At 37.1% G+C, this 22,921-nt stretch overlaps 1 protein-coding gene across 4 annotated transcripts; it reads left to right on the top strand.

Annotated features, from left to right (window-relative positions):
• Positions 1-22,351, top strand: UBA3 (ubiquitin like modifier activating enzyme 3). 4 transcript variants are annotated; one of them, XM_087708861.1, is made up of 18 exons: positions 44-141; positions 333-401; positions 4,087-4,207; positions 5,400-5,480; positions 8,257-8,339; positions 9,447-9,527; positions 11,433-11,476; positions 11,636-11,700; positions 12,600-12,755; positions 12,841-12,943; positions 13,974-14,087; positions 15,075-15,128; positions 17,786-17,822; positions 17,910-17,991; positions 19,612-19,712; positions 19,841-19,904; positions 20,017-20,071; positions 21,630-22,351. In XM_087708861.1, exons 1-18 carry the CDS (start codon positions 122-124, stop codon positions 21,716-21,718), a joined length of 1,419 nt encoding a protein of 472 aa, XP_087564987.1. In that variant the 5' UTR covers positions 44-121; the 3' UTR covers positions 21,719-22,351. The 4 variants fall into 4 exon arrangements, with proteins under 4 accessions (XP_087564988.1, XP_087564987.1, XP_087564989.1 ...); XM_087708862.1 differs by lacking the exon at positions 333-401 and having other exon boundaries at positions 1-141; XM_087708863.1 differs by lacking the exon at positions 44-141 and having other exon boundaries at positions 345-401; positions 4,064-4,207.
• The last annotated feature ends 570 nt before the right edge of the window (positions 22,352-22,921 follow it).

The raw sequence follows: 22,921 nt of genomic DNA, 5'->3' as shown, positions 1-22,921 counted from the left end.
TCTTACCAAGACCCCGCCGGCAAAACAAGTACTCTATGGCTTTAGCACGTGGCCGGCAAGGCACTTCCTGTCGTGGTGCATTGTGGGAAGAGAGAAAAGAAAGAAAAGGTGGGGGGCTGCTATGGCGGATGGCGAAGAGCCGTAAGTACCACCGCGCCTGCTTGTTTTCCCTTCCTTAATCCCTCCCCGCCGTCGCTGCCTGGAACAGGCTCCGGGATGGTGGCGGGGAGCCCCCCCTTTTCGCCTCTGCCCCCCACCCCGCGTGGGGGGAGCGAGACTATGAGCCTGACCCGGTCGGTGACTGACCCTTCTTTTATTCTCTCTCGTTATAGGGAGAAGAAAAGAAGGAGGCTAGAGGAGCGGCAGCGGCGGCTAGCGGGAGAGAGGCAGAGAGAGATGGGGTCAGTGCGGGGGAGGGCTGAGGAGGAGGAGGAAGGAAGAGGCGAGGAGGAGGGCGGGGGTGGGGACGCGGGGTGGGGGGATTATTCGGAAGGGATGCAGGAGCCCGGTTTGCCTTACCACCATCACCACCACCACCGCCCGGGCTGTTTCGCAGAGCACGTGGGACTAGCGCCTACTGCACTGAAAAGGCCGGGGCAATAGCAACAGCAATGCTGTTCATGGCAGGAGGAATGAGGAGGTGGGGGGTTTGGTGGTGAAGGATCCTAAACCTATAGAAATACTGTCTCTGTCTGTCTGTCTGTCTCCCTCCCTCCCTCTCTCCCTCTCTCATCTATATCTAGCTCTCTTATCTCTGTCTGTCTATCTATCTATCTATCTATCTATCTATCTATCTATCTATCTATCTATCTATCTATCTATCTATCTATCTATCTATCTATCTTCCTATCCTATCCTATCCTATCCTATCCTATCTAATCTCTCTCGATGTCTCTCTCTAATCTCTCTCTCTCTCTGAATGTTTGTGTGTAGCTAGCTTTTGTGTTTCAAGGCAAGCAGAGTAGAGAGGGAGAGAATTATGGGGTGATCTTGGAAAGGTAGTCCTCGGCTTACAATTACAATTGAAGCCAAGAATTGATGTTTCTGAGCGAGACCTTTGTTAAATGAGCTTTTCCCCCTGCCCCCACCCCATTTTGCAACTTTTCTTGCCATGTTTGTTAAAGCGAATCCCTGTAATACGGTGGTTAAGTGAATCTGGTTTCCCCATGAACTTTACTTGTTGGAAGGGTTGCAAAAGGTGGATCATCTGACCCCGGGATACTGCAGCCTTCATATGTGTGAGTTAGTTGTCAAGCATCCAAATGTAAATCACATGACATGGGGATGCTGCAACTGTCATATGTGTGAAAAAATGGTCATGTCACTTCAGTGTCGTTGTAACTTTGAACGGTCACTAAGTGAACTATATTAAGTCAAGGACTACCTGTATTCACTAATATAATTAGGTTTTCTTAAAAAAAATGAAACGTGTGTGTTATCCAATCCCAACAATTAGGGAGAAGTTACAGGTAAAAAATAGAATAACAATTGTTATTAAAACAAATCAGCAACTGAAGACAAATACATCTCCAATGAATGTTTGTGAAAAAGGGCAGAATTCATTCATCTTTAATTTGGGCAGAGGTTTGTTCCATCAGTATAGGCCACTTTATAGAATTATTGTCAAATATTTCTGCATAAGAACTTGGAAATGATGCCTGATATATTTCTGCCTATTCTCATAAGGAGTAGAAAATTTGGGTTATTGCTGCATTAGGCTTTGTAAACAAGTGCAATTGTTTCCATGCAGGAGTAATGTCACGTCCAAGACACATTACTGTCAAATTGAAGAAATTAAAATTGTAATAAGTTTGTGGCAAGGGCTGAATTAAACTATATTTATCATGAAAAGAACTGGTATCTGTTAATCACAAATGTGAATCCCCTTTGGTTCTTCTTTAGGAGATTACAGTTCTGTGAGAAAGTGTTTACCCCCTTTTGGATTTTCTGAAATGTTTTATTTCTTAGTCAGTGACTGTTACCAAAAATGTCATCTACAGGTATACCTTATTTAGTGACTACCCTGGAGAGTGACTGTTTGCAGTTACAAGAGTGATGAAATAATAACTTGGCTACCAATGCCTTCATGACTTTTGTAGTGTCTTTTGATGACTGTTCACCATTAGGCAGTATATGTTGTACTGTGCCTGTCCTATTCTTTGCTCTCCCCTAGAAAGGTTTTCTAAAAAACAATCTGCCTGAGCTGCTTTTCTTGCAGCACTTCCTTAATAAGTGCTAACTGCAAGTTAACAAGCTTAGCTCTGTGATCTTAACTGATTAGAACCCTCCTCTCTGCTGATTGACATGGACAAGATCCTAATCTGTTTCATACTAAAGGTCTTTATTTGCCTGGGGGGGGGGGGCTGGCAGCTGCACCTGTACTAGGCAAACAGCTGGAACTAGCACATTCTTTTTGATGTGTGTATCTCATTCTATAACTGCTTACTGTGTTGTAATCTACCACTATCACCATGTAAATACTAATGTTATTTCCCTTTTTTAATGACAATTACTGCAGGATAATCAGGATGATGATTCCAAAGGGCGGGGGAGTGGGTAGAAGGAAACCACAGTCAGGATCAGGTGATTTCCCATTTAGTGACCATTTTGCGTAATGACAACACTGCCTGTCCCAATTGTGATTCCTAAATGAAGGCTATTTGTACTAAAGTTATGTAGCAGGACCTGAAATGACAATCCTCATAAAATTCCTAAGTTGACAATGTAAGACACTGGTAACCAATTACAGCAGTGTTTCTCAACTTCAACTCCCAGAATTCTGGGAGTTGAAGTCCACAGGACTTAAAGTCGCCATGGTTGAGAAACACTGAATTACAGGAACCATTTGGTTTCCATTTCTTAATTGTACAGCAGATTATTGAATCTAAGAGGTTATTCCTTTTTTTACATCAGCACATATCCATACTGGATAATATTAAATAAATGAAGCAAGCATCTAATTTTACTTTAATTTGTTTATTAGGAAATATGAAATTCTGTTAACATTAAATGTCAAAAATGTGGAAAATCAAAAAGCAGGAAAAATTGTTTCTCATGTAACTCTATCTCTTGATTACCCAAGTTCAAATTGGGAAGAACAACATGATTTCAAAGCTATTAAACTTAAGTGAAGGAGAAACATTTCCAACCCATATCTCTAATATGGGACTTAAAGCAAAATTATTTTAGAATGCTTATATGGAACCCTTTTGAGCTTGGAATGTTTCCAGAATAATCAGAATAACTCATCATAGAATCTATAATTTTTTGATTGATAGTAAGTTGGAAATAGATTTTTATGAACTTAGAACATGTTAAATTTGGAATGTTTCCATACCTTCTGCCAACTTGTATTAAGAACATTAGTTCCCAGCAACTACACTTTCAAGTTAATTTTTAACATTATCAAAGACCACTATTTGTTTGATTTATATCCCACCTTTTAATTGATCCAAATGAAAACTTTCACAAATTACTCTGCAGTGAAGCATAATTAAAAAGTAAACACATAATAGCAATGTAATTGATTTTTTTTAGAATACATGTCTAAATTTTAATTTATTTAAATTAGGTATTTAAAAAGTATTTGGATTATTTATCAGATTTGAAAATGAATTATTCAAACAATCAATCTTCTTTTGGATTGGATGGCCTATATGCATCTATGTCAAATGCCCCAAGCTTAATTGATTTTTTTTGTAAACAAAATCTGAGTAAGTAGATTTTTGTTTTTTTAAATTCTTTTTAATATGTACTCTAGAAAGCCAACCAGAAATTCAGTTTTTAAGAGTACATAACTTAATACTTAATTTAATTTTAACAGGATTTTTTTTAGTAAATCTACAATAAACAGGTATATGTTAATTGGCCATAATCAACACAATCATTTTTTCTATAGCTATGTACTTTATTTTCTTAATATTATCCAATGAAACTGATAATACCTAGGTCATTATGACTTGTACAGTGATAAACATATTTCAGCAGGGCAAAGGGAAACACTAAGCTTGGAGGGATTGTGTTTTTTGTCTATTTGTGCTTGTTTTCATACCTTTTTTTGCAGCTGAATTTCTATGTTCTGTGCAGAATGGCTGTTGATGGTGGGTGTGGGGACAATGGAGACTGGGAAGGTCGCTGGAACCATGTCAAGAAGTTCCTCGAGCGATCTGGACCATTCACACACCCTGATTTCGAGCCAGGCACTCAAGTGAGAAACGGTTCTTTTAAATACAAGTATTGTGTTGCAAACTATTGTGAATGCTTCTGTTTGTTACTCCTTAATGAAAGATGAGCAAATCTGCTAACTTCTAAAAATGAACCTATTACTTTTCTAATAGTTTTTGCAAAATGTAATATGTAAAAAATCATGTTTAGTACTGAAAATCTTTAAGAATAAATTCTTGGGACACTGGGTGGGGAAGAAAAAACTATGAATACAGAAGTTGTGTTGAAAAGAGTAATTGAATTGCTTATTTCAGTTTTGTCATATAACCAGTTTATAAGTGTAGTTCTTAAAAATCTTGAATTTTTATACACTCAAGATATTTAAGCACACATTTAACTATAGGAAGATGGATAAATTGAATGGTTTTAACCTTAAGCCTTTGCCCTTCTGGTTTAAGGAAAAATAGATTGCTGTGGGATTGTGTGTTTCGTTCTCCCAACCACCTCATGCCGTGTATGCTCACTTTTTGAATGTTTCTGGTCCTTGAGACTTTTCTCTGTATCTGATCATTTTGATATTGATTAAAATAAATCTGAGAATATTTGTTAATGCTGTTCCAAACCCTGATTAATGAATGCACATACAATTTAAAGAATATAGTCTGAGAAGAATTCATGCTTATGTCAGTGGGATTCACTGCTGAATATATAAAAGCATGTCTGTGCCTATGAAACAAACAAAATATTAAAAAGTTGTGATATTTATGTAGTTATCAAGCATATCTAAATTATATTAAAGTAACTAAAATATCTTTACCATACCCAAGGCATAGCACAATTTTTGAGCACCCCTAATATTTGAAAGTTGAAAAATTTGACACATGCATTTGTGCACATACATTAAAAGATGCTGCTTTGCCCACCAAGGGCAGCATTTAAAGAAATCATAATAAGAGTGTCATTGTATACATTATACCAATTAATTCAGAGATATGCAGTCTGATGTTAAATCCATTGACAGTTGTATTGTCATTAGATTCTTTGCATTCTGCTTAAATATTTATTGCATATAGAAGCATCCGTGCATGATTTTCTGTAGTAATTCTATACTTCCAGAATGCAAATTCTGATTGTATTGTACAAGTTTTGGCTTTTTTGGTATTGTTTAATGCAATCATTTTGGTGAAAGTATTATGTTTTACTTTTAATAAATTGCTTGTTTTGGTTCTTTACAGCCTCTTGATTTTCTCTTAAATACATGTAAAGTTCTAGTAATTGGAGCTGGAGGATTAGGATGTGAACTCCTGAAAAATCTGGTAATTTTTAAAAAATCTTTTTACTTTTTACCCTATTCACTTATTTATTATGATAGTTCATTTTGCCTGGTTTCCCCTTGACTTAACGCTGAGTGGATCACACCATGTGGTTTGATGTGTATATACATAAAATATAAGAGTTTTCAGGCAATAAGGTTATTGCAAATAGCGTGCAGAAATTTATGTAACCCTATAAAACAAAAATATAACCATGTTTTTTTTCAGAGGTTCACCCAGTATATTTAAAATATTGGCAACTTTTACAAAATAGTAACAAGCATTCATTTGTAAGGAAGAACTTACAAGGAAGAACTAGATTACCTTAGCTGCGATGAAGGCTAGATGAAAATTTTAAAAACTACCTGTAGACTTACAGGTCAAGTTGGTCATACTGGTTGGGAATAAAATGAAATGCAATTTTGTATGGACAAAAGAAGGACATTTGTTTGTGTTATTAACTGACAGACTTTCATATTAGTTAATTCAGGTAAGAGGACACAACTGAAAAATAAGTTGTCATGAAAGTTACCCAGTTATACATCTCCATCCTGGCTGGACAGGTGATGCTATTGTCGTGTTGACCAAGTGTTGGAAGGTGTCAGTGTCAGAATGGGAAGGAACTTAGTTTGAGTCAACCCTGGCAAGATGGATTAGCTTTGGGTCTTTGCTTCCCCCCTCCCGCAAAGGGCCTGGTGATTTGTCATCTTTGATTTTGAATAGGATGGCACCTCTTCTAGATTCACAGCTTCTGCTTGATGACCAAGTGACAAGAATGGTTAGGGGGCCTTTGCACAAATCCATCTTCTATGCTAATTTCTCCATTTCCTTGATGGGAATCGTTGCTCACAGTCACTCATGCCTGGATTACTGCAGTGTACTCTCTGTGGGGCAGTCCTTAAAAACCACCCGGAGGTTACTAGTTGTCACTTAATGATGGTAATTGAAACCAGAATTTCCATCCCCAAGTGATGTGGCCATAAAGGGCAACATCAATCCCAACCATTCCCATTTCCATCACAAGCAGGGTCAATGGGGGAGCTAGCAGGAAGTTGCAAGTTCTGGGTGTCTCACAAACAGGCCAATAAGTAGATAAGTAGCTGCTGTGGTGCAAGCATAGCTCAGCAGACAGAGGTGACTTCTCTCAGGTGTGGTAGGATGAGCTGGAGGCTGCTATATGCTATGCTACAGAGTGCAGGCTGAGGGTGTGAGCTGGTTGCCAAACATCCAAATTGCTTTTACATGTCTGCAGGATTGCAGTTGAGCCATAATTTCAAATTGTTGCTGAATAAGTGGTCATTAACCAAAGACTACATATGCAGATCCAGAACACAGGAGTATATGATGTTGAGCACCCTATGTTCAACTACAGTATTGTTCGGAGTATAAGACAAACCTTTTTTCCTAAAAAAAAAGGCTGAAAATCTGAGTGCGACTGAATACAGCATTTTTTGCCTCCCGAAGCCCCACCCCCTTCAACAAAATGGCCCTGCATACCCTTATGGAGGCTTTCAGAGAGCTCCTGGCAGCTGGGGAGGGCAGAAATGAGCAAAAAATGAGCTGTTTTTGCTCCCCCCCAGCCCCCAGCAGCATTCTATAAGCCTCCCTAAAGCTATGCATGCAATTTTTTTTGACAAAAAAGAGGCTGTTTTTGTGAAAAACAGACTGTTTTTTTGCTCTTTTTTCCCCCTCCCCCAGGAGCACTCTGCAAGACTTCCCCAAGGCTATTCATGCCTTTAAGAAAAAGGGTGCGTTTTCGCGAAAAACTGGCCGGTTTTGGGAGGTTTGCAGAGTGCAGAAACTTTTTTCCTTTTGGAAAGCTCTTTAACTGATTGATGAGAATTACATTGATTAAGTACTGTGCCAGCAGAAACAAAGTCTGCTGCAGATTATCAGCGATTTCCTTCTTTAGCACATGGATAAATACACCTGGAAACATCTACCTACCTACCTACTTTCTCTCTCTCCCTACCTACCTACTGTATTTCTCCTACCTATTTACCTACCTACTCTCTCTCTCTCTCTCCCTACATTATCTACTGTATCTCTCTCCCCCCTCTATCTATCTATGTATCTACCTACTCTTTTTCCCTCTCTCTACTGTATTTCTCTCTCTCTCTCTCTTTCTATTTCTCTCTCTGTATCCTTCTACCTACCTACTTACCTACCTACCTACCTACATACATACATACATACCTACGCACACACTCTCTCCCTACCTACCTTCTGTATTTTGTCTCTCTATATATCCCTTTATCTACCTACCTAACTACTCACTCTCCTACCTACCTAATGTATTTTTCTGTCTCTCTCTCTCTCTCTATCCCTCTATCTACCTACCTAATTTTTTTTTAAAAAAATGCCTCTTCAAAACCTTGGTGTGTCTTATATTCTGGTACATCTTATACTCTGAAAAATACGGTATATTACACTGTTGTTGCTTGAGCTGCTGTAACATCCCAATTAATTCCAGGTACAATTTCAAGGTGCTGGTTATCACCTTTGAAGCCCACATGGCATGGGACCATGGTTTTCTGCTGCACAATCTCTCCTTGAAGTTGTGTTCCCATCCCACAAAGCAGAAATATGTTCCATAGATTTTAATCAAATTTTAGTTGGGCAGACTTTGTAAGCTGTATGGCCTCAAATAAAAGTTGGGCACTTTGACTAAGTTCCTTTATTATTAACTACAATACTGGCAAATATTGATAATTTTCAGAAGCAACACGTTCATAAAATATATATTATTTTTATAACCTTTTTTTCTTTGCCTTTGCAGGCACTAACTGGTTTTAGACAGATTCATGTAATCGATATGGACACTATTGATGTATCCAACTTAAACAGGCAGTTCTTGTTTCGGTAAGCTTTAACCTTGATGCTTCTCTTTGAGCATGAACTATGCACTCAGACAATCTGTTAATTTCTGTATGAAATGCAGAATTCAGTGAATTACACTTTTTGTACAAAGATCAGTACCACTCCAACCTAAATCTATTGGGCTTTTTAGATCATCTAGGGAAAAAGTATGCCTAGTGCCTCCACCTTTAGCAAATAAATGCTGCTGAAGAAGATGGTGCTGCTTTTCAGGGGCAGCATCAACCCTCCAGACAGTCTCCTTGTAGAGACTTAAATTAATAGTTATATAATTAGTAGTTTATTATTTAAACCTGTGATCATTTAACCATAATGTCCCTAGGACTAATCCTTTTTTATTTTGGGGAAATGTCTCTAGCTCCTTAGTTTTTGTTTTTGTTTTGCTTAGACTTTTCAGATTCCTGACTATGGCTTTGGAAAAACAGATTTCTCTACCATATAGTTTGTTGCAATTAAACTATTCTCAATTCCTTACTTTGTTGGTTTTATTCAAATCATAATCCTTCTTTTCTTGATTGTACCAGTATTGTACAAGAGCCGAGGTGGTGCAGTGGTTAAATGCAGCACTGCAGGCTACTTCAGCTGACTGCGGTTCTGCAGTTTGCCTGTTCAAATCTCACCGGCTCAGGGTTGACTCAGCCTTCCATCCTTCCGAGGTGGGTAAAATGAGGACCCGGATTGTTGTTGGGGGCAATATGCTGACTCTGTAAACCGCTTAGAGAGGGCTGAAAGCCCTATGAAGCAGTATATAAGTCTAATTGCTAATTGCTAATGATTACAGTATTATTATTGTAACACAGTTATATTACAATGTTACAATACCTGTATTGATTATACCAGTATTGTAAAGAAAGGAAATAAACAGAGTTTGTAAACCAGCACCATATTCTCCAAAACTGATTTGGCCCAATAATTGTAATTCAAAGGGGAAATTGAAATAATTCATTTAAAAATTGATTGCTGAGAAAGTGTGAACTTTCTGCCTCATTTTTGATTTTACCTACTTTGAAGAGCTGACGTCATCATTGTCGAAACAGAATACATTGTATGAGTGTGAAAATGTACTGCTCTAACATATACTGTACTTTGCAGACCTAAAGATGTTGGGCGTCCTAAGGCAGAAGTCGCTGCTGAGTTTCTCAATAGTCGCATTCCCAATTGTGCTGTTGTACCGTATCCTTCCTTGAAGAAATACTGTATGTTGCTTGGTTTCTTTTTTAAAAAATTAAAAAGCACATAATACTTTCAGAGATGGATAGCTGCACTCCCATCTTTTCTTTATTGTTAGATTCATTCTGTGGCATTAAAAGCAATGGTTGTTTTTTAAACCTACAAGGAATACTCGTTCTACTTATTTGTAATACTATAATATAGGTAATCCTCCACTTAAAACCCCCAATTGAGTTCAACATTTCTGTTGTTAAGTGAGACATTCTGTTAAGTGAATTTTCTTGCAAGGGTTGTTAAGTGAATCACTGAAATTGTTAAATTAGCAATATGGTTGTTAAGTGACTCTGGCTTCCCCATTGGCTTTGCTTGTCAAAGATCACAGAAGATGATCATTTGATGACCCGAGGACACTGCAACTGTCATAAGTGTGAAAAAACGGCCACAAGTCACTTTTTTCAATCCTGTTGTAGCTTTGAACAGTCACTAAATGAACTGTTGTAATTCGAGGACTACCTGTAGATAATTGCACCTTGGAATCTTCTTAATTAAATACTTATTCTATGTATTTTAACTCTTAAACATTACATTTATTAGAATAATGCAGCATGAAAATGGATTGATTTTTCTAAGGCCCCTTCGGGAAAAAGGGCAGCATATAAATGCAATAAATTCAAATTCAATTCAATATTATACATTGTTGATGAAATAGACAATAGCTAATGTTAATTTTTGCCTGACCAGGCTTGTATACTCTCATTAGTATTTTTTTAAGTAGTTCAGAGCCTTTCAGGCATTGAAAAATATAAGAAAAAACCACACTGTATAAACCCAAACATACCTATTTCAATAGTGATATTCAAGTCACTCTCTTAGAAAACTACAGGTAGCTTTTGACTTATAATCACCATTCATCCCAGAAATTTTAGTCATAAGTTGTTGCGATCAATAATTGGGTCCACATATGTCCTGACTCAATTTTACAACTGTTTCTTTTTATGGTTGTTGAGTTACCACAGTCGTTCAGCAAATCTAGACTATACAATGGGTGTCTTGGCCATTTTCTGTTGGAAAATGGTAAAAATGTTGCAAATTGTGATCATATGACCATGGGACGCTATAATGGGTCATGAATGCAAACCGGTTGCTAAGAACCCAAAATGCAATTATGTCATGGCGTGTGTGTGTGTGTTTGTATCAGTTGTAACTTTGATGACAGGCTGTAAGTAGCTTTTAAAAGTCCATCATAACTTCAAACAGTCATTAAGCAAGGAGTACCAGAATTCTTTGGAAATGGCCAGATTGGTGTAGTGTAGAAGAAAAATAGAACATTGCAATGTTCTCCAGAACAGTAGTATTTGTACTACTGCTGTATGCGAGCTTGAATGGTCTATTGGACAAGCCACTGGAATAGGACTGGAGTAAACCCAAGTTCTAATTCTACTTTATGTATAGAAGCCTTTAGTCCAGAGACTGTTTCTCAATAAGAAGAAACAATGGCAAAATCCTTCCAAAAATGTGGCCCTAAAACGTGCATGGGCTTGTCCATTGTGGTTGCCAGGAATCAGTTCTGATTTGAAGGCAAAACCGTGAGAATATTCCAGAAACTGTTTGCCACAGTATTGGATTACATACTTTCAGAAACCCATAGACGAAACATTCACAGCTATCTGTTTTTCTCCAGTTGCTGAAAATGGTTGATTTATTCCATAAAAGCTGCTGATCAATTTAATTTTAAACAATGTTTCAAATGCTTCATATAACTGTTAATCAACTGTGGAGTCTTTTAAAGCCATTACGGTAGTGCTGGTGTTAAATATTTGTTCTCTTTGTAGACTGTGGTATTATTAATAGCCATTCTACAGTGACCCAATAATTGCTTAAAATATTTCCTTTACTGTGTGCTTTTAGACATTATAAAAAGATTCAGGATCTGGATGAAAGTTTCTATAGACGTAAGTTGTCATGCCCTATTATGAAAATAGCAATTCCTGTTTTGCCAAGTAAGATGATAATCCTTTCCTTAAGAAAGAGGAGAATCCTCAACTAACACATTATAATTATTATAGTTAATTATTTAGAACAAAGGAGTGATTACATTTGTTTTCTTTTAGAATTTCATATAATTGTATGTGGTTTGGATTCAATTATTGCAAGAAGATGGATAAATGGCATGTTGGTAAGTATTTTTATTAAAATTTGTGGGCTTTTTTTTTACAAATTACTGACACTACAATTCAGTAATTCAAAAAAGTTTCATTTTTAATTTTGATATAAAATATATGACAATATTCTTTTAGGTACATGGTCATGCACATTGTTTTTATAAGTTTCTCTGCTTTTAGTCTTGGGTTAATGTTCAAAATCCACATTGGTGATTCACAAAATTATGTCTTAGAATTACCACAATGAATTTCACATTGATTTTGATAGAACTTTAATAAATTACTTTGTTTTCCATTATTCTGAATGTTTTCCCCATTCATAAACTTTTATGTATTTTATAAAATGTATATAATTTAATATGATTGCAGTATAATTTCAAGAACATTTTTTTCTAATTAATAAAACATATATCAAATTAAATTTTGAAGAATGGCTTTAACACATAATTGCCTGAGTTATATTTTCCACCAGCACCAATCTATTATGACAGTTGATAAGTTCTAATGAGCTGGGTCTTTTTAGAGGGTTGCAGCTGCTGACAACCCATGCTTTCCATTTGCAATATTAAAATTAGAAGAGCATTCTCTTGCAGTCAAGGATTATATTGCATATATAAACTGTCAATATATACTTAATTTGCACCAATAATTTGAGCCACTATAGGGTTGAAATTACTTGAAGAGCACAGTATACAGTAAATGTACTTACAGAAATGAGACATAATATTTTCCTTAGTTTTGAAAGATGGATTGTTATAATTCTGTCGCACTCTGGACCAGAAATGGCCATTGCTGTTAATGCTACAATTATTCAGATACTACCACTTCTGCTTATCTTGCTGAATTATATATATATATTGCTGAGAGAAGGAAGGAAAGAACCTAATATAACACATTCTATTTTGTTACCTAGATTTCCCTTTTAAACTATGAAGATGGGGTGATAGATCCAAGTTCTATTATACCTTTGATTGATGGAGGAACAGAAGGTTTTAAAGGAAACGCACGTGTGATTATTCCAGGCATGACAGCTTGTATTGAATGTACCCTTGAACTTTATCCACCACAGGTAGCTGAAAAATAATTATCTTTTAAAAATAGTCATCCTTTTAAGCCTCTTGAAAAAATCACGTTATTCATTTATTTTTCTCCAGGTAAATTTTCCCATGTGTACAATTGCTTCGATGCCTCGTCTACCAGAACACTGTATTGAGTATGTTAGAATATTGCAATGGCCCAAAGAACAACCTTTTGGAGGTAAATCAGTAAACTCTTTTTAAAGCTGAATCAGTGTAAGAAATGAAAGAATAATGTACAGAATGTCTCTCTCCTTGTATGATACAGTTAAGATCATGGGAAACCTGTTTTATTCTATTGTGATTTTTCTGATTCTTTTGAAAAAAATAAATACTTGTAAAATGTATGCTAATTATTGGTAGGCTGTAATGTAGCCTGCCCATTAAGGTTGTAAATCTTGATAGTTGTAAAACAGGTCACCCACATGACTGACCTGATTTTATGACCTTTTATTTTTTGTAATGGTTGTTAAGTGAATGCCAAGATCATTAAGCAAACCTATTGTTCACTTTAGAGATATTTTTTTTTTTGCTGAAAACCAGAAATAAAGGACGAGGGAGGGGGTTGGCAGAAATGTAAATGTTGTAATTACTGTATTTTTTGGAGTATAAGACACACCAAGATTTTGAAGAGGCAAATTTTTTTAAAAAAATGTTTTTGCACTCTGCAGACCTCCCAAAAACGGCCTATTTTTCGCAAACACGGGCCTGTTTTTTGTCAAAAAAAAAGTGCATGCATAGCCTTTAGGAGGCTTATAGAGTGCTCCTGGGGGCTGGCCCCCCGTAAACGAACAAAAAACAGCCTGTTTTTTCCCTCATTTTTACCCTCCCCAGGAGCACTCTGGAAGCCTCCTAAAGGTTATGCATGGCCATTTGTGCAAAGGGAGCGGGGTTTCGGGAGGCGAAAAATGCTGTATTCAGTATATAAGATGCACCCAGATTTTCACTCTCTTTTTTGAGGGAAAAAAGTGTGTCTTATACTCTGAAAAATACGAAAGATGAATGCAGGACACTATACAAACATTTCTAAATGCAGATTGGTTGCTGAGCACCTGAAATGTCATGTTACTTCAGGAAGGGCATTTGGGGCCAGGTCTGTTATAACTTTGAAAGATTGCACATTGTTCGAAGTATATAGTTTTGATATAAGATAAATTACAAGTAATGAAGATTGCATGTTTAAATAAAGTGCTTTATCTTTTCTGTTGCAGAAGGTGTTTCCCTAGATGGAGATGACCCAGAACACATACAATGGATTTTTGAAAAATCTATAGAGAGGGCATCACAATTTAATATTAAAGGTCTAACCTATAGGCTTACACAGGGTAAGATTCCGCAAGAACTCTTTGGTCAACTTTGTGCTTTTGTTCTGATGATTAACTTTTTATACTCAGTGATGACTTAGAATTGGTTGGGTATACCCACATGTTGCTTGAGTACTCTATTGTGACCCACAGAATGGACAGGGCTGACATTTTAGAACCCATGTTTTCACAGTAAAATATGCCCTTTTCCAAAGTTGAAAAAAGTCTGAAAATGTAAAGTCTGGTCAGTTTGTTTGTTTGTTTATTTATTTATTTAGTTAGTTATCGTATTTTTCGGAGTATAAGACTCACCAAGGTTTTGAAGAGGCAATTTTTAAAAAAAGGTTTTTGCACTCTGCAACCCCCCCCCCAAATGGCCCATTCCCCCCCCCCAAAAGGGAATGAATAGCCCTTAGGAGGCTTGTAGAGTGTTCCTGCAGGGGGGGGGGAAGCAAAAAAACTGTTCGTTTTTTGCAAAAACGAGCCCTTTTTTTGTCAAAGGACATTAGGAAGCTTATAGAGTGCTCCTGGGGGCTGGAGGGGGGCAAAATTTCTGCCCTCCCCAAGAGCTCTCTGAAAGTCCTACAAGCTATGCACGGCCATTTTGGTGAAGGGGCGGGGTTTCAGGAGGCAAAAAATGCTGTATTCAGTCTATAAGACGCATCCAGATTTTCAGCCTCTTTTTTGAAGGAAAAAGGTGCGCCTTATACTCCAAAAAATACAGTAGTTAGTTACTTAGTTATTTATTTGGTAAGTTAGTTCGCTGCCCTTGGTGAACATCCTCACCTATGCGCCTTATGATCCCAGGTAGGGCAGGGTCAGAATGTCTCGTACCAGGGCAAAATGGTTTCCCATTCCAAGTTAAACTACTGCTGTTAATGCTAAAGATACTCTGCTTGGAATTTTTGTTAGTTGCCAAGTCATGCAAGTCATGCAGGTATGCAACATGTTTTATTGCTGTTTTCTATAAAACAAATAACATGCTGTACGATGCTTCTCCAAATGTAGGAGTTGTAAAGCGGATCATTCCAGCAGTAGCATCAACAAATGCTGTCATTGCAGGTATAGTACTATCAGAAATCAACTATTAGTTTGTGTTTAACAATAATGCTGGTGATTCCAGATAAAAACAGGGTAGTACCTGATGGTTTTCTTTCTATACAAGACTAGCCTAAATAGATCAGAAAAAATAATTTTATGGCACACACTTAATAGAATAACGTAAATGTATCCAAAAAAGGAAGTTCATCCTGAGTTGAAAGGGGCTTATTGCCAATAAGCTATAGTGAAATTAATTTATTTCAAAATAAATAAATTTGGTTACAGTTGGCTGAAAACAGTTAAGTAGAAGGTTGTCTTTAGAATGTTATATTTCAGCAATTCTATAGACAAACTAGGTTTGGGGAGCATAGGGTTAAAGGTTCTGGCTATGTTTAGTTTAATATATAACAATGCCAACAACTACTTTTTCAAATAAAATCATGAACTGTATGGGAAAAAATTGTGCTAATCCATCACTACTAAAAGAATGGGAGAGGGGAAGCTAGGAAGGGTTGCTTTATAGAAAAATTTAACCCAGTAGGTTTGGCTTTCCTTGTCATTACTCACTTTCTAGATATTTGTGAAAACGGTACTCTTCCAGAAATCTTAGAAGTACCGTATTTATCGGCGTATAACACGCAGTTTTAAAACTAAAATTGCAAGCTTAAACCCTGCCTGCGTGTTATACGCCGATACTGCGTGTTATACGCCGGGTCCCAAACTGCCTGCTCCAGCTGATTCACCGGCGCCCATGATACTCATAGAAGTGCAGCATCCATTTCATGGCAGCGTCGGCGGCTCTCCAGCTACCCTGCCTGATATAACCCCTACCTTGCAGCAGTGGCGGCAGCTCTCCAGCCACCTGCTGTTCGCTTTAACCCCATCATTGAACAAGCGGCGGCTGGAGAGCCGCCCGCTGCCTGATTTAACCCCATCCTAGCAGCAGCGGCTCGCAGCGGCCAGAGAGCCGCCCGCTGCCTGTATTTTTTCTCCATCATTGCGGGTGCTTACCTTCCCGCCCGCCTGCTCTCTGGTCCCAAGTGTACGCGCCGGCATTCTCCCAATCAGCTGTGAGTCCGCAGCCGCCCGCCCTGCTGTTTTAAAGGCTGCTCCTCAGGACCCTCCGAGGCCACCGTACTTCTGACGAGTGACGTCCCTGACGTTACGCTGAGGACGTTACTCGTCAGCGCAATTAAAGAGTAACCTGAGTCTGCTAGCGACACAGGCCAGGTACTGTGGTGAAAACAAAAACATATAGAAATAGGGGTTTATGTGGGGGGGGCTTGTTATGTGGCGCAGGGGGAAAGAGTATGTGATATGGGGGGTGGGGTTATATGGTACAGGTGGTATCAGGACTATGTGGTACAGGGGGATTAGGTTGTACAGGTGGATCTGGGGGGGGGATTAGGTGGTACAGGGGGATCAGAGGGGGGAAAATGATGTGACAGAAGAGGGTGGGGAAGTAATTCATGTTCTAATGTTATAAATTTTAATCCAACATTAAGTTCCGAGCTTCCAAGTCATTTATTTTTAATGAAAAAAATTTTTACTCAAATTTTTGTGTTAAAATGGGGAATGCGTGTTATATGCCGGTGCGTGTTATACGCCGATAAATACGGTAGTTAAAATTGACCCATAGAGGGTTAACTGTTATTGGCATGTAGTTTAGCAACTGGCTTGAACAGTGATGGTTCACAGTTATGACAATGATGAAAAAGTAACTTTGTGACTGATGTGCACTTTTACAACGTTGGCAGCATCTTTCTGTTTCACATGTTCCTCATTGCAGTCAGTATGCATTGTCCTATGCCTGGCTCTTTCTCTCCTCACCCCCTTTGCAGGATGGAGAGCTTGCTTCAACATCTCTTCCTGAGCTGCTCTCTTTGCAGCAGAGTTTTTCCTTAAAAAGTGCTAAATGCAAGTTAATAAGCACAGCTCTGTGACTTTAATTGGTTAATTAGAATCCTCCCACTTGCTGCTCCTGCTGCCTGCCACTGACAAGACTATAATCAGTACACTTCACACTAAAGGCTTTTGTTTGCCTCCTAAGTGGCTGCGGGCTTGCTGAAAGTACACTAAACCAGGGGTGGGCTCCAGCTTCGTTTACTGCCGGTTCACTCAGGGATGCACTTGATGCGCGCTATGTGCGTATGCAGAGTAGGTAGAACCAGTTTGGAGGCACCAATAGAACCAGTTTGGGCCGTGGTCGGCCGAGTTACTACCTACTTGGCCAAACCGGTCCGAACCATGCCCTAGACAGTCAGGGTCATAAACTCATTGCTTTTGCCCTTGCTGTATATTCTCCATCGTGTAATTGCTTACTCACTAGTAATCCCTTCCTCACTAAAGTATATAAATAGAAGCATTAGTTTCCTTCTTGCTAATTATGCCAATGCTGGGGTGAGCATTGGCGTGGGGTGGGAAGAGAAGGGCTATAAGATTAGCGTTTTTACTTGGCTTCCTTGTGAGTCACGTTCCAGAAACTTTCCCTGCCCATGCTTAGTATGTAACTTTATTTAAATAAAATCTGACTTTGTTAAATGTAAATATATCAAAACTTTCAGGAATGTTTAAACACAACTAAAATTCTTATATTTCTAAGTTGTTATAAACAGTATGTTTTATCTATACTTTCCCCTTTTAAATATTAAATAATTTGGTTATTTTTCTACTTCTAGCTATATGCGCCACTGAAGTCTTTAAAATAGCCACAAGGTAACTTACTTAATATTTTTGTGAACTAGCTGCTTATAAATACTTAGTAAGCTTCCTGCTTATATATTAATAATTGTTTCTTTGCAGTGCATACATGCCTCTGAATAACTATTTGGTGTTCAATGATGTTGATGGTCTTTATACATACACATTTGAAGCTGAAAAGAAGGTTAGTATTGCTGCATACAGTTTTCTTACCTTTGTTTGGTTTTGATCTTCACTTACTTTATTCTCAAGTGCTGTACCTAAAAACTCAAAAGGTTATTTAACTATCCTAATTCAAACTTCTGTATTCATCTGTCTTGTTGGCTGTTGGTAAGAATTCATCTGCTAAGGTTACTAAAGAAAATATGATGCGTTCCTGACCTAGAGTTGTCATTGGTATGGTAATGCATACATCATACTGATTCCAACGCTGGAGAAAATTAGCATATTTTAATAGATACTTCAATTGAATTCTGTTCAAAAGCTGCAAGTACTGTAAGCCATTATAATTACAGAATCAGCATACTTTGTAAAATGTTCATTTATACAAGAAGTTGGTTATATAACTTTTATACTCCCTGTGTTATTAAGCAAAGCAATTATATTGGAATAGAAAATAAAAAATCCTTTGACAAGTGAGTAAAAGTGGTTTCCATTAGTAAAAAGAAGGGGATAATTTCCTTCCTTTGCAGCCACCTACATGTCCTTCAAATCTCTTCTGATTGATATCCTTGTAATTTTTCTGGATTCTTGACCAAATATTGTAGTTCTTTATTGTCTGTTGTCCAACCATAGCTTGGATGCGTGACCAGGCATAGACAGATTTCTTGTAGAACAGATCGGTCCTCTTTAGATTTGAATACGTACATGCATTTAGAATAAAGAAAAAGATCTCTGCCACCTTTCTTTTTAACTCACAGTTAGCGTTGCTAAAGTTAACATACATCTGTTCAATAGCAATATTTCAGTTATAGGCTACGGAGCAATAACAAACCTTTGGAAAGAGCAAAAATACTCGGCAATACCTATTACAGAAATTAGCAGTTCTTATGTACTTTTATATGTTGAAGTGTATAGCATTGATTGTGATTCCTTTTCTGTTAAAAAAAAACCTGATACAGCTCTATGCAAGTATAATCACAATAGCACAGAAGGAGGCTAAGCTATGACTAAAAATAGGTTTGCAAGTACACAGCTTTTGTAATTCCGGATATTTACTTGTGGGAGCTGAAATTTGGAATGTTGATGAAAATCAGCTGTCTATCCCTGAATTCCACTCACTTCCTGAAATGCTAGTTTAAGAATTTCATAATCACATATATTAAACATCACTGATGACAGAGAATTTAGGATTAGTTAGTAAGCTGTCGTGTGAAACTGAACACAATGAGACTTTATATGCGAGTTTAGAAAGAAAGAATAACAACAAAGATACCACTGTGTATTGAGTCCAGAAAAAAACTAGACTGATTTTTTTTTCACTTGAAGAAAATTCCTTGTATGTTTTGGACAGGATTTGGGTCAATTTGACAGAGCAATCCTATATCAAAATCAAGGAGTTCTGACAGATACAAGGCTTTGCTTCAATAGAAGGCACTAATTGATGAGAGACTTCTGTTATTTGCAGAGAGGAGAGTTAGTACTGGATCATTCAGATTTAAAAGTGCTCCTGATCCATTTCTTGCCTTTGGAGACTTTATTTCACTCACCTCAGGAAAGGATCCTCACCATAGAATTATAGCCTTTTTGATTTCATTACTACTTTTTTTTAATGATATTAGATGTTTCATTTGTTGCTTTCTAGGAGAATTGTCTGGCTTGTAGTCAACTTCCTCAAAATTTAGAATTTTCTCCATCGGCTAAACTACAGGAAGTCTTGGATTATTTAACAAATAGTGCTTCACTGTAAGTATTGGATACAATTATTTATAGATTTGTAAATAATATTAGAGTCTAAAAATGTAGGTTCGGTAGATCATGGATACCTGTTTTAAAATTTTAACTAGTTGTTTTGATTTTTTTTCTTTGCACAGACAAATGAAATCTCCTGCAATAACTGCTACAATATATGGAAGAAATAAAACACTTTATTTACAGGTAACTAATATATATTTGTGATACAATTTAGCACTCTCAAACATCCAAAATGCATGTTCGGATCCAGGTAAAACAGTAGAATCCATGTTGTATATTTTGTCTCCTCTTGCAGTCAGTAGCTTCAATTGAAGAACGAACAAGGCCAAACCTTTCAAAGACTTTAAAAGGTAATCAATCTTTAATAGTTAACAATTAAAGCATGTTGGGGCATGCCGCTAAATTTAAAAAAAAATGTATGTGTACTCATGATGCCTGTTTGTATTTATCTGGTATGCAATAAGTGTTAAAATGCTTTTAAAATTTGCTTTAGGCAAATATGGCATATGGCATTGCCATATAATAAAATATAGTGGCATCTTCTTACACATTAAAATAATTTTCTTCGAAGCTTGTAGGTGTTGAAACAGCAATATAAGGGAGATATATCACACTATTAGAGTGTATATACACAAAGTGATAAAACCTGTCAAAGGGGTTTGATTTAGTTTTCAGTCTTTTTTTCTAGACCTCTTAGTGAGAATCCCATTATATAACTGCATATTGGAAAGAAAAGTGAAGTCATGGAGTAAAGACATGAACATTAAAATAAATATAAAATTAACGGCTTTTGAGTTGCTTATGCAACTCTTAAGTCTTTCTTATTTTCAGTGACGAGTCTACCTACCACTTATTTAAAAAGCAGAAACAAGAGTTGGTCTATTTAGAATCAACAGTTTGTGCTAACTAACAAAAATGAAAAGAATTTTAAAATAAAACTGATAATTTTATAATGATGTTTTGATATATGTTATACAGGCAGTCCTTGACTTACCACCATTTGTTTAGTGACCTTTTTTTTAAAATATATTTTTATTATTTTTACATTTAAAACAATGCAGTACTGCGAAGTCGAAGTGACCATACATTCACATTATATACAGCTAGTCTTAACCATTAACTATTAGCCTACTTAATACATTGTCTATCCTTCTGTCCAATCACAATATATACAGTTTGTTCCAGTCTTGTCGCCTTGTCTTATACCAATCATAAAATCTGTTCCAGACTTCAAAATATTCTGATTCCCCTTTATTTTTAAGTTCAAGAGTGAGCCTATCTGCTTCCGCACAGGCCAACACTTTTCTGATTATATCTAGCTCTGATGGTATATTTTCTTTTGTTTAGTGATCTTTCAATGTTACTACAGCACTGAAAAAAAGTGACTTAGGACCAGTTTTCACACTTATGATGGTTGCACCATCCCCATGGCCATGTGATTGAAATTGAGTGCTTGGAAAACGGCATGTTATTTATGACAGTTGCACTGTCCCAGGCTCATGTTATCACCATCTGTAATCTTCCCAGCTGGCTTCCAACATGCAAAGACAATGGGGGTAGCCAATCTGCTAAATGACTGCATGATTCATTTAACAACTGCACTGATTCACTTAACTGTAGCAAAAGGCTCATAAAATGTGGCAAAACTCACTTAATAATTACCTTACTTGACAATGGAAATTTTGGGCTCAATTGTGGTTGTAATTCGAGGGTTACATGTAGACCAATAATAATTTTGAATGAACCTAATTATACATATATTACAGAGAAGCTTTATGTCTCCTCTATTTCAGTTATCTCCAAGTGTGTTTTTGTTCCATAAAAAAATCCAGGTTTCTTTTGTTTCAATTCTGGAAATATATCTCTATATAGAAATGACTTTTAAATATTATGCTTTTTACATTGCAGAGCTGGGCCTCATTGATGGTCAGGAGCTTGCAGTTGCGGATGTCACAACACCGCAAACTGTACTTTTCAGACTTCATTTTACTACTTGAAATGAATGCAGGTGATATAAACAGACACCGAAGAACATCTCCAAACTACTTCTTTACAGGGGAAAAAACTTGAGTTATCCTGACATAATCTCTATTTATATAAGCATTGATGAAAGTTTAAATAAATTGCTCTTATTTTAGAACTGTTCTTGCAAACCAATATTTGGTTGATGTTATTTGTGTAAAAGCTCATAATGTACAGAAAGCTGTTGTATAGTAATTTTATTCAATTTGTAATCTCATAATGCCAACACTCTGCTACATGAAACTCCTGAAGGCCAATGGATTCATTCTTAAAGCACCTATGACCTCTGGATACACAGAGTACAGTGGACACAGATTTTAAGTTGCATTTTAATATGTATACATAATTTAGTTCAGACAACCAGTTTAATAAAACAGCCTATTTCTCACTTTAGTTAATGCCTTTATTGCATTGTCAGCTATGTGTACTGCCAAATCTAGATCCCCCCCCCAAACTGAGTGAAAGATTGTACACAAGTACCATCAATGGATAATTAAATTTGTATATTGGCAAATATTAATGACTATTATGCATGGTGTTGCCCACTGATATTCAGGATTGGTGTTTCACTATTAGACTATTTATTAATAAACACTATCTAAAATTAACCTTTTTTGTTAATTTATGTGGGTATTATGAGGTTGAGAACTGCAGAATGAATGTACATTTTAATTGTTTTAAAACAAAAGCCATCTCTAAACAGATACCAGTCAAGAAGCAACTAGTAGTGGATATTTACATTGAGCTGGATCTGATATCCATTAAATTCTGCTGACAATGTGGGATATTGTAGTTTTCTTTTCTTCCTGTCTTCTACCAAAGAGGTCAATTGAAGTTCTTTGCAAAAAGAGCCTTTGCGTGTTCCAAACGGCTCCTCTGAACCTCGTTGGACTCTTGGCAGTTAAAAAAATACCGCTTATTTAAAAGTAAATTATATCGATTTAAATAAGAGATGGGAGAACCCGGTATAATCAGCAAAAGTCGAAAACTATACTCTGTGCGGCAATGAAAAATTCTCCCTGGTGACGTCACGAAAGCGAGGTGGGGGGGGCAGGGAAAACTTCCCACGATGAAATCCCTACGCCGGGGTGACCGGGCTTTGCGTGACCATGGCAACGAGAATCGGCGTCACGTGGGCGTATGCTACGCGAGGCCGCTGGCTTGTTTTGCTACGTGGA

Source organism: Thamnophis sirtalis, unplaced genomic scaffold (assembly GCF_051295495.1).
Source record: "Thamnophis sirtalis isolate CommonGarterSnake01/CBP01778 unplaced genomic scaffold, rThaSir2_p1.2 scaffold_3, whole genome shotgun sequence".
Classification (NCBI taxonomy): Eukaryota; Metazoa; Chordata; class Lepidosauria; order Squamata; family Natricidae; genus Thamnophis; species Thamnophis sirtalis.
Note: the sequence above shows the minus strand (reverse complement) of the source record. Positions and strands in the feature narration are given on the sequence as shown.

What these genes read in the sequence shown, in the direction of transcription:
- UBA3 (XM_087708861.1), top strand. Translation starts at nt 122, where the DNA reads ATGGCGGATGGCGAAGAGCC. An exon ending in GTGAACTCCTGAAAAATCTG is followed by an intron (nt 5,481 to 8,256) that starts GTAATTTTTAAA and finishes TTGCCTTTGCAG; the next exon opens with GCACTAACTGGTTTTAGACA. An exon ending in AACCTATAGGCTTACACAGG is followed by an intron (nt 14,088 to 15,074) that starts GTAAGATTCCGC and finishes CTCCAAATGTAG; the next exon opens with GAGTTGTAAAGCGGATCATT.